Here is a 12,413-nt window from a genome sequence, read left to right on the forward strand (position 1 = left end):
CACACAGTCTTATATCATTCACACGCAAGACAAGACTCATGCAAGATGAAAAACACTCAGAAAAGTCTGTACTTACATTAACTGGTGAAGTATTTTACAAATGGAAATTCTAAGAAAGTTTCTCAGACTTATTGAAAGTATAAGTCCAAAACACATGCAAAAACCAATGACTGTACTTTCCATAAATTTGTCTCCTTACAGCTATTTGTTTTTTTCAAAAAATGATGTGCTGAAAATATTTTGGTAATGGTAAATGACTCAATGCCCTCATGGTTATGGATTTAGTAAAAGCAAAGGAAAGGGGATATCCACCTAGAAGTTCTGCTGTGGTGTTACCTGCCTGTATACTGTCATAATTTATCAATATTCCAAGGTTAAAGGAATGTTGGGATATACCAGGTATAGAGAGAAGGGTCTGTGTCTAGCGCTAGCCAAAGAATACATGTACTGCTCTGTCGAATTATCACAGCTGATAAACCAACACACTTTGTAATGCAGAAGTATGGAATAAAATATCTATTTCAAATTAAATATTCATCAACTCTTTAGCAGTTTAGGAGACCAAATGTTCCTAAATTAATAAGGAGAACTATGAATATCTTTTCCAGGGCATAGGAAAAGCTCAGAGACTAGTTTCATTATGCAGCTGGAAATATCAAGAAGGCTGCCCCACTCTATCCAAGCCTATTAAATTATGGCTAAGTGAGGCGTGTCCTTATAAATGGACATGTAGAGATTCAAGCAGAAGCAGCAAGTTTGGGCTTAGTCCATCTGTGCAAGAGGTGTCATATCTTCATTTACCTGAGTCTAGCATTACCTGAAACTAAGCATATATCATTTACCAAGTATCTCAGAATGATCCTGGCAAAACAAAACAAAAAAAATCTTTTAGAAAAGGGGAGATGCTTTTCTTGATCTATCTATATATTTTTAATAATTGCAACACAAAACCGTGCACAGTTCCTGATGTTTTCTAAAGCACTTAATGAAATTGTGACTGAATGAAAACTTGCTTTAAACAATAAGCTTATGTGTCCATTTTATCAGAAAAATTAAAACCTGAATGAAAGCCACCGTTTTGTTTTACCAGCTTCAGGCAAACCATAATTACCAGGCACACTGCTAAAATAAGATCCCACAAAAAGTACTTCAGGTTATGAGCACAACATGGCCAAGAAAGCATATCCTAGTTCTTGCAAATCTTAAAGAGTTCTCATTATATTTAGTAACAAAGCTAGTCACCATGAGACAACAGCTCACAAAGACAAACTATGACACTTGATGTGAAGCTCTCACTGACTAAAGACAAAATGCAGAGAAATAGATTAGCCCTTCAGAAAAATCCAAGAGCAAAGCAGACAAGATTTGGCCAGTTTACCCAAGAGAGGCTCACACACACAACATTACAAGAACTTGATCTCAGAAAGTAGCAAAATAAGAATTTGCTATCTAACTGCAAAAAGGGTATCTTGGAGAATACCTACACATCCACATGCCAGTGCAGAAAACCAACAAGACAATTATATGTGGACATTAAGAAGTAAGCTCTGCTGAAGGACTAAAAAAAAAAAAGAAAAAGGGCTGTAAGGCTGTAAATTAACATTTTACAAATTGAACTCAACTTCATTTAAATGTGTCCTTCTCAGTAGACACTGTCTTCTGAAGATATCTTAGCATCTTTAAATCTGCTTACCAACCTAGATATTGAAGGAGAAAATACAGAACAAAAAGATTACAGATGCCTAATTCTGACAAATATTTTGAAGTAATATTACAGAAAAAAATAATCTGGGAGTTTTACATTTTTAGGGGCTTAATTTCTTATAATGGAATTTAGGCAAGGCAGGAAATCAATCTTTTCTTCTCTTTGTTTAGAAAACAGAGCCCATAGCCAAAATAATTCTTATGTGCCAGAAGGGAAAGGATAGAATAAACACTCTCCCTGTTCTACAGATATTAGCTCTGGAGAAGCTATTTTGCTCCAGTTCACTTTGGTACATGCAGAAGATTGGAAGGTCCCAATCAGTCTCATTTTATAATTTGTGTTGCATTTTAATTTTTAGAAAGTGGTACTCAAGTAACCTGAGAGCTCAGCAATTCCAGCAGGGTTAGCGTGAGCTCTCTCCTGGCTTGCTGTGTTACCCAAATCTGATCAAAGGACAAGGACTCCAGAAGCTTGTCCAGCTGTGGTTTTATAATGACACCATTAGGTTTTGCTCTATAATCAAGGTCCCTAAAAGTCTGTGTAGCTTCAGGCTTAATATCTGCGACAAGGTTAACTGAAATCTGCAGCAAGGATAACTACTTTAGCAGATTGTATCAGCAGGAAATATTTAAACACTATTTAAAAGGATTTTAAATAAGCAGATTTTATTTAACACTGCACTAATGCACTGCAATAGAAAATGATACAACAGAGCTGCTACAAATAAACATAATGCTTTTACCCTTCCCCTGCCTCCCTCCCCTCTAAATTCCCCAGATGTGTATTATTAAGTCCAACGAGTGCACCAGATCTCTTTGTCTGAGTCTGAAATACCGGAACGCCAGGCTCAGACAGCCCATTTGCCCTTTGGTTTTGTGCCTGCTGAATCTGCATTCTGGGGCTGGGGAATTAATTACCACAGCACCGGTCACCGGCAATGTCAGTGTTGCCACTTCAGGTGTATCAAATGTGCCTCCTTACAGCCCTAGAACTTTCAGAGGCAGGCAGCTTCTCCTGTCAGGCTGGCATACCCTGCCCTCTAGTGCCAGGTGCACCTCTACATGTTCACTTAAATGCATGGGCCAGGGCCAGAATAAAGCCTGAAGCAGCAGGCATTCTTCATAAGCCATCCTGTATGACTTACCAGCTGCATATGTTGGCCTGGCACTGTTGCACAGTAGTACAAGACTCCAAAATAAGGGTGAGACACCGGGCCATGTCTCACTGGGTCATGTGCAAGATGTTTCAGATAACCAATTCTAACTGCAAAGAAGTGAAGACTGACTTTTATTGTTCACCATGGTGCTAAAGAAGTCTCTGTTTCACAAAAAAAAATGAGCAATTGTGACATTCAGGGTTATAATATCTATAAATCTAGCACTAATATTGTATTTGATAGCAAACAACTCTTTCAAAAACCTGTAGTGAAAGAACACACTGATTACATTTAGCAGTTATAAGTATTTCGCTGCCACCTGGAAGATGGAAAATAAACTCATAACAGAAAACTACAGAATTTCTCTATTGTTTGTCCTTTAAGGCAAAAGCTGCCTGTCATCCTTGAGCAGGACCTAAAACAAAGGAAGGCAAATCCTTAGGGTTAGAAACTGTTGTTCTTAAACATGGCTATAGCAGAAAATTTTGAAAAGTAACCAAAAGAATTCCCTAAAAATAAGATAAGGATTTTCTTCTGAGTGTTTCAGCCTCTTGCAGTGATACATCTTACTGCAATTATCTTCTACATGCTACTCTGTGGATTTTCTTGCTCAAATTGTTTCACTTAGCAATCAGTGAAATACTGATATTATTATTCTGCTTTTATTATCATGACTTCTAATTTAAAACAAGCAGTAGCATTCCTGGGGTATGAAGGACCAAAAACTTTGCCAATTTTTCTGTAAAGTGTAGTCATTTCACATGGCTGTGCATGATGTGTACTGTAATCACTACTGGTTTAGAGCAACATAAAATATACAGGTACTAATTTGGGATTCTCCCTTTTTTTTAAAGTTCAAATATGTTAAGCCCTGATTGAACAGATGTCAAACATCTGTCTCTTCCTCGCAATAAAACAAGGCTGCCATTCTAACCTGGTTTTGTGAGATCAGCCTTTCCACACTCAGGTCAAATAACAATTTGAATAAGCTAAAACTTAGTTCATGCTCTCAGGAAAAAAAAATGTGAAGACAGCTCTTCCTCACCTTGTCCAAGGCTCTTCTTAATATTTTGCCCACAAACCTGGTACAAAGTACTCTGTCACATTTTTTTATAAACTCTTGGACATGCAATTTAGGATAACTCTGTACCCATTTAACTCAGTTAAGGGTCTGCCTTTGTAACATAGGTGACATGATTTCTTTCCTGAAAAACTGGAAACACTTCTTTCAGTTTGGCAGAGAAAAATAAGTTTCATACAGCTGAGACTTAATAAGAAAATCTTCCTTTTAAAGATTCATGATGAGAACCATTAGATTCTGCTAGGAAAATTATATGAACACAATTTGTTAACATTGTCAAGTACCTAGTGCTGCAGAAAATGCAGATATACATCCTCAATGCCAAGCTCAGAGCAAAGATAGATCCATACTGTTTGTCTTGTTTGTTTTCTAATGTACCCACAAAGTCACTTCCCTTTGTAAACATGTTAGACAATGAGCACCATTTCTCAGTCCATCAAATGTTCAGCTTTTAAGAACACAGGGACATGTTGCTCTAACCTTTTTTCTAAAGTTTCTTCACATCAGTTAGGTTCCTCATCCACAAAAAAAACCCCAAACAAACAAACACACAAACAAAAAATAAACCCCCTGGAAAAAACCCCAAAAGAAACCCCAAAACCCTGAGCACTTGGGTCACATCTGATAATCTCTGCTTATGCTACAACATTCTGCATTTATTAGATCACCCTTCTGTTGGTGGTATTGGCACCACCAGCTCAGGCTGGTAGACAATAGTCTACTACTTTTCAGGATAAAACCCACCCTGTAGCCCTTTTAATCTAAGACAGGTAGAAAAATTCTGAGACTAAACAAAAGAGAAGACAGGAAGCGACGCCTTGCATAAATTTTAAAATATCTTTAAAATAACTATATTAAGAATTCTTCATGCTTCAAAGTAGAAACTTTGGTTTTGGCGATGAGTGTTTGAATGAAAAGAATATTTTCCTGTTGCCAGGGAAAACCAGCTCAGATTTTCCTAAAATCAGAAGCCTTTTTAAGATGAATACATTAAGAGCTCTGAAGATAACCGTACAAGCTTCTCCAGCTCCTCACAGCTGCTAGTCATCTACAAAACAGTTAGGTCTGATGGTCTGGGGAGCAGAATCCTATTGCAACTACTCTTCTGAGCTGCAGATGATGGTCGTGGCTACAGGAGCTTCTGCATTCACACACAGAGCAACTGAAAGCATAAATACAGGGGCATGGATTCACACTGCTCAAGTTCAACCCGCAATCTGGGACTATTTCCTCTGGGCTCATTCCTTGGAGAGATTAGACTTTCAGTCAAATATAGGATGTGAAATACAACCCAGATTGCATGAGCAAGTAGAACATACACCACATAAAGCAAATGCATAAAGGTGGGAGGCAGAAAAATCACAGGCAGACAGTTAATACAGGTGTTGTGGTAGAGGGGCTGGCTTACTTCGGTGTTTTATTACTCACAACACAGAAACCAAATTTGTCAATATGGGGAAAGTATTTAAAGGCACTAATGGATGATGGATTCCTAATGGGTCTCCTTTTTCAATGTGGTAAAGTGTACATTTGCCATATGTGCTTTTAAAGGGTTTCTTTTTTAATTACAATTCAGCCCATAGAGGAAACAAACACTTGAATTTCCATGAAAATCAATGAGTATTTCAAGCCCTCAACAATTGCCAAGATCAGAAATTAATTTAACAATATATTTGCTATTATGGTGTTGAGAAAACATATCCCTCCTCAAGTTATGGATTGATTAGCCTAAACTGATTGCAATTTCCATGGTCTAAAATGAAAGTCAGTGAAGTACTAATTTTTAAACAGAATTTATGTCTTCTTAAAAAGAAAGATTTAGAAAACCATCACATTTCCATAGATACAGCACTTCAAAAACACAGAAAGAATCTATGACTTTCTGGTATAGACTACTGTCCAGGAAGTAAGTCATAGTTCCTAAATGAGGAAAATTATTTTGGTGAGTCAATAATTTTTAGATATCAGAGATAATGAACTTTGTCTCTCTGTCTAGGGTCAATAGTGTATTACGTTGTGGCTAATAAGACACCAAAATCACTGGCATAAATGCTGAAAACAAAAGGATAGTTATATGGGAAAACCCAAGACCTATATAACATAATACTCCAAAACCAAAAGCTACAACTTTTCACTATAAAACTGTAGCCCTTGGGGAAATAAAAAAGAAGATCACGTTATACCTCTTTTAAATCTAGCCTATAAAACTGGAAAATCTTGGGCTCTGCAAGGAAGCAAAATCAGGTCAAATTAAAGACATATGCAGATCTAAGCACGATCTTGAATAAACTCGATTCACAAGGACTGGGATTTCTAGTAACCCAAATCCCAGCCTGCTGGCTCACATTGCCACTTCTCCCTCAGGCAGAGGGAGAAATTGGAAGCTACAAAAAATGGACCCAAAGTAAACAGACTGATCTCCTCACCATGTAGAAAAGAATGGGTCTTGTGGTGTACAGCTTACAGTAACACAATCTGATCCAGCCTTCTCGTTTGAATAAGTTAGGACTTTCTGCTTTCTTTAGATCTGTGTTTTAGGTTAATTGAAACCAAAGTCATTAAATGCTCAACAGGATCAATAAAAATTTCTAGTGAAAGATAAATAAATAATTTCTACATAAAAGCAACAAGAGTTTGTTTAGAAAACTTATGAACCAAATGAGATCTCATCTAACTACTTCAGCTGAATGTATTCTAACATATCACTCAAGATTTAAGGTTAGAAGCCTTATGCTTTCTATATTTTTAAAGAAGCATTACAAAAGTTACTTGACCATAATTTGTATCAATAAGCATTCATTTTGGCTATAATCCAGACTGCAAGCAGACATGAATCTAAACCAACCAACCAACATCACGGCGAACTTTTCCTCAAATGTTTTACATCACCTGCCCATTTATAATCAGGCTGCAGATGAACATTTTGGTTAAATTATGGACCTATGATGAAATTTCAGTAATGATTTTAGTAAGATTGGAAGCACAACTATTTGCACTTCAAAAATTTTAAGAACAGTGCTATGATATGGCAATGAGAGATTAATGGAAATCTTGCAAAAAAAAGATAAATGGCACTGCAAGAATACCAGAAAACTGGGGAGATGGGGGAGAAATTAATTGAACCTACACTTTTGATAAATATTTATTTTTTGCAGAAGAAAAATGCACACTAGTTTGAGCTGTCATTATGCTAACCTATATCCTATTTTTCATATTATTAGTAATACATAATGTGGTAGTTTATATTCAAAAATAAAACCAGAATGTATATACCTCATGTATTTATCCAGAAATACACTAAGGTTACTATGGTTACGAAAAATCCATTACCTTTGAATACAGAATGAAAAAGTTTGACTTAAAGTGTGCACTATTTATTATAGTGATCATCAACAGCCTTCAGGAGGTTCCCTAACTGGATTCATTTTTCAGTGTCAAAACTGACCCACCACACCGGTACCTTATGGCCTGTGCAAGGCAAAGAAATTTGAACTATATGAATTTTTAAATATGTTTTATACTGACTCAAGATGCAGAAATGGCTTTGAATTTTAAGGCCTTACATTAAAAAGAAAGTACGGCCATGGTACCCTTTTCCCCCCACGTTGTCCAATATGAAATGCTTTATTTTCTCTTGTACCTACCAAGATATACAAATTCTGATGGGTCCACAATAGAGCTTATGCTGTGGTATGGCATTTCTAGCTCCGTATTTTCTTTTTGGTTGTTTTTTTTTTTGTTTGTTTGTTTGGTTCCTTTTGTTATTGTTGTTGTTGAAGTTTTTCTTGTTTTGGTTTAGTTTTTTATTATTATTTTTGTTGTTGCTATTCGCATAATGTCTGAACAAGTAATTTGGAAAATTCATGAAATTACACCAATTACATTAAAATAGAAAGTCAGATTACCATGCTTCACTGTATTGCCAACTTAACTTCAGTGTAACAGTTTAAGAGTATTGATATAATTTGGCTATTGGCACATGGCACTATTATCAAAAGAAAACAGATAATTTGTTTATATTTTAATAAATTAATAAGGGGCTCTTCAGGTAAGTAATGAAGTATCTCTCTAATTAAGAATAGTTAGGGAAGGCAGTAAGAAAAACTATTAAACCTGTGTATAATTTCTCCAACAGTTGGCAGTTTACTTGTTTTGAGAGCTGGATGGTATGAGTTAAAAATGTTATAAAACCATTAAAAACATGACTCAGATCCTGTGAAAGAGGCACAACATTTAGCTACACCATGGCAGTGTTAATTTCTCTAAGTCCCAACAAAGAGTAAGATGCTTTAAAATATTAACCAGCCAATTTCAGATTTATTTTTCTTTCCTCTGAAATAAGGTGTGAATCATATAATCGTTCATTGCAACCATGAGATACCCATCTGACACGCTATCTAGCAAAGAACTCACCTTTTACAACATACTTAGTTCCATTTCCAGAGTAAACTGGTGTCCCATTCATATATAAAGTATATTCTGTAATAATACCATTTGGTGCTCTGGGTGGACTCCAACTCATCAGCAGGAAGGTGGGAAAAGATATTGCTGTGGGTGATTGCACATCTTCAGGGGCTGGTGAAAAAAATGCAAAAAGTTATACTATATTGTCTTTCCACAAATAATAAAGTATTTCAATAAGAAGTTACTACAAGAATGATTTTCGGTAAAGCTGAAATTTCAAAGATTTTATATCTGCAACACACCAGAATTTTGAGAAGTCTCCTATATTATGTGAATATTTCTAGCCAAACAGAAACCTCTCTGGAAGACAGCAATATACTCTTTGCTTTAAGGAGAACAATTGTGCTTCTATAAGTTTATCTTTCCAACTTGGTAACTGATCAAGGTGAGAGGCACAGGATTTAGTGCAGTCCTTTTTCTAATACAAGTTATTTTCTCTTCTTTCAGGGTTTTTATTCCTAACTATGAAGTGTTATGAATCATTCTAACCACCAATGCAGATGATGTGTTCTTAGGCACCACCCCTTGTTTCAAACTTTTTGTATTTCAATACACTTAGTAATGTTTGTTTAATGTAGATTTTATGTATATAATATACTGGAATTGGCAATGGATAATAATTTAAGAGTCAAGTTCTTTCACTGTTCCAATGAGTTATACAGTAGAAGCCCAAGGAATCCCAGTGAATATCGCAAGGGGAGCAGAGCTGAGGCCTTAGTCTGGGAGAAATATCTTGTAATTTACAAGCTCTGTGCTAGCAATTTAAAACAATAACTAGCAGTGCCTGGCAATGTGAAAACAATATAAAGTAACGAATGTTTCAATAGGGAAACAGGGATAGCTGGAGGGTGTGATATGGTGTCTGTCTTTTGTATCACCAATTTATTGTTACTAAGAGCATGCAACAAGAGAGTCCAAAAATAGAAATTCCACACATTGACTTTTTTTCAATTCTTCTGAGGGATAAAACACATGTTCCCCATGGCTTTATTCAATCTCTGGGAAAAAAAAAAAAAAAAAAAAAAAAAAAACAAACAAAAAACAACAAAAAAAAAAAAACTACTTTTGCCTAAACCATTCCATTATGACAGGTAAGAATTTTTTGCTTTATTCACTAAGCTGAAAAAAAGGATATAAATTATTTATTTTTAATTGCTATGTCACAGCAGAAAGAAATACCCAAATAATGAAATAATGTGCTTCATGTTTATATCACAGGGTCCATTAAGTATTTGGCTGTCAGAGGCTGCACCCTTTCATGGACAATGCCACCAGACAATCTCAGTTTATCTTGAGCATCCAAGAGGCAATAACTGGATTTTGGTTTGATTGGTGCTGCTGGCAGTTACTGACATGGTCACACCAAAACTCTGTTTTAGCAATGTTAGACTGCAGTCTTCAGCACTGTCTTCATCACAACAACATCTCACATAACAACCTGCCTTGGCAGCAGTTAAACACTTCAGCATCCTTTTCATTATTATGGCTATAATTCACATGACTTCATGCCAAAATTTTACTTTCCTTATTGGTACTGTATTACAACCTAGTTTACATGAGAAGATAAAACAAAGAACTGTGAGAGGGAGGAAATTTTGAAAACTACTTTGCATCATGGAAGATTAACTACTGTCCAATAAATACATGTCAAAGTCTTCATTATTCTACTAGTGTAGATTTGGAGTAACTGATTATTTTAACTGGATTAATATGGCTTTAGGATGACAGAACCAGGAGATGTGAACTTTACATTTAATTGAGAAGAAAGTTAGATATGTCACTGATATTTTTGGGGCATTTGTTCTAGTAATTGATGTGCAATACATATCAGCTTAGACTCTTAAGTCAGAACTGAAAGCATTTTTTCTTTCTTTGTGCCCTAGCTCTTAATGTAAGCACAGGATGCCTTAATTTACACTCACAACCTTTAAGTTTGAGCACAACAACATGTAAAAGTGTTTAGGAAAAAAAAGGGAAAATCTGAACAGCAATTAATAAATAACTCAATTGGCATTTGGCAGTTTCATCACACTGAAATAATTGTTGCCTATTGCCGGTGTTTAGTGGTTAAAAGAAACCATGGAAATCAACCATTTGATTCTCAATTTCATACTGTGCCATACAATCAATTCTTTTTAGTCAGACTGTCTCTAGATTTACTTCTGAGCCATAGTAAAATGAGGAAGCTTTCATTAATCTTTCAGATGCTTCATATTAATGACAAGGCTCTTGCATGAACAATGTAACAGCAATTAAAAAGCCCATTAATCTGCATTACAGCTATTAAAGATGCATGTCATTAAAGGGTATGGAGTTTGATTCATTTTCGCACCCCCCAAAAAATGGAGCAATTATGGTCTGGCAATGCACTTTGTCATCAAATTAGGTTGGGGTTTTCCAGCAAATGGCTTTGCAGCGTTTAGCTCTTCTCCTGTTTTATTATTCATGACTGAAATGTGGAAGTCAAGACCTTTGAAATTACTTTACCTTCTTGTGGAGTGGAGATGTTCAATGCATGCAAGCTCTCAGTACAGCCAGCCAAAGTGCAAGCAGTTAGGGTTACAGCATAGTTTGTGAAGGGATGCAAGCCCCTCAATACGCCTGCAATACAAGCAAACAAGGTGTTATGCATGTACAGTGTACAGACTGCATGCAGACACAGGCAGAGGGAAAATAAACTTTTGTATTATGGGCTCCCACTGTTACAGGTGGAAAAGAAAAATCATTTAAGGTTTCATTGCTACTATCCATGACTTAAATTTTGCAAAACAACTTAAGAGCAAATTATATTTTATTCTATTTTCAGAACTAAATATGCACCTCTGTTTCTTTAGTCATGCTCACTGAACAGATACTACTTCAAAACAGAGGTGTATATTTTAATGTGACAATGAAGGAGTTTTTTCCTTAATCCATGTCTCAAAATTTTTGCAGTTATTAATCTTATTTTCAAAGGAATTTTCATTGTCCCCCAGAACAAGTTTTTTTTTAATGAGTCCTCTCCAACCATGTCCCTATTGATCCATAAATTGAAATATATTTTTCATGAAACATCCCACTTGTCTTCCATTCAGTAGCAGCATACACACCACACATTTGCTATGCTAACAATAGCAACATAATTCAGGTGACACAGCACCCACGGGTTGACAAAAACAAAAGATCTGGGGCCTTATTCCATTTCAGGTCCTGCTTATGCTAGTGAAGAGAAGTTACTAAATTCTCATATATCAATCAGCTCCATGTTATAACAAATAATAACCACTGCTTACCACTTCAGAAAGTTTTGCAACATTTTGCACAATCATATACAGAAGAATTACAAGGGAAAAAATTTAGTTTAGTCTTTTTAAGAAACATCAGCAGTTCCCACTTCAAAGTAAGTCCAACAACAAAGCAATATAAAATCTAAATACAGACGTAATTAAAAGAAGGCCAATTCATGCCAAATTTTATTTCAAACTGTGTTCTCACCTCGACTGTCACAGCTCTAGTAAAATCAATGTGGTGTTTCATTAAAAAAATAAAATTTATAGTAAACTGTATTATTTCAAAACTGCTCAACACTGGGATTATGCAAATCAGTTTAAAAAACAACAGCACGTCAAAGAACTGCAATTTCTGGCCAATTGTCCTACAGTAGGAGAAGTCTGAAAATCCCCTCAGCATTACATGTACACAAACAGGTAAACAAAATTAGTCCTTATTTTTGCTCTTCACTGGGTTACTACACTAACAGAATGCAACATAACTGTGTTTCATTTAAAACATATTTTTTCCCCTCATAAGGCCTTCATAATCTAAAAAAGGCCATGGAGAATTTTATGTTGGAAGTTAACAGCTACAGCACAAATTATTATTTTCTGAGTAGAACCATCAGTCTGTACCAGTTTATATTGTGTTTAGTAAAAGGTGTGTTCACATGGAAAATACGAGATTAGCTTTCACTGAATTAGTAACATTTATGCTTTTTCTTGCAATCAGTCAAAAATTTCAAAGGCTGGAAT

The 12,413-nt window shown here is 35.6% G+C and overlaps 1 protein-coding gene across 1 annotated transcript in view; it reads right to left on the reverse strand.

Annotated features, from left to right (window-relative positions):
* The window catches only part of USH2A (usherin), a 374,541-nt gene that overhangs the window by 202,583 nt on the left and 159,545 nt on the right, over positions 1–12,413 (reverse strand). Inside the window, 2 exon segments of the mRNA XM_063152181.1 lie at positions 8,356–8,517; positions 10,894–11,007. Coding sequence (XP_063008251.1) covers positions 8,356–8,517; positions 10,894–11,007 — 276 coding nt within the window.

The sequence above is a fragment of the Melospiza melodia genome, chromosome 3 (genome assembly GCF_035770615.1).
Source record: "Melospiza melodia melodia isolate bMelMel2 chromosome 3, bMelMel2.pri, whole genome shotgun sequence".
In the NCBI taxonomy this organism is placed as follows: Eukaryota; Metazoa; Chordata; class Aves; order Passeriformes; family Passerellidae; genus Melospiza; species Melospiza melodia.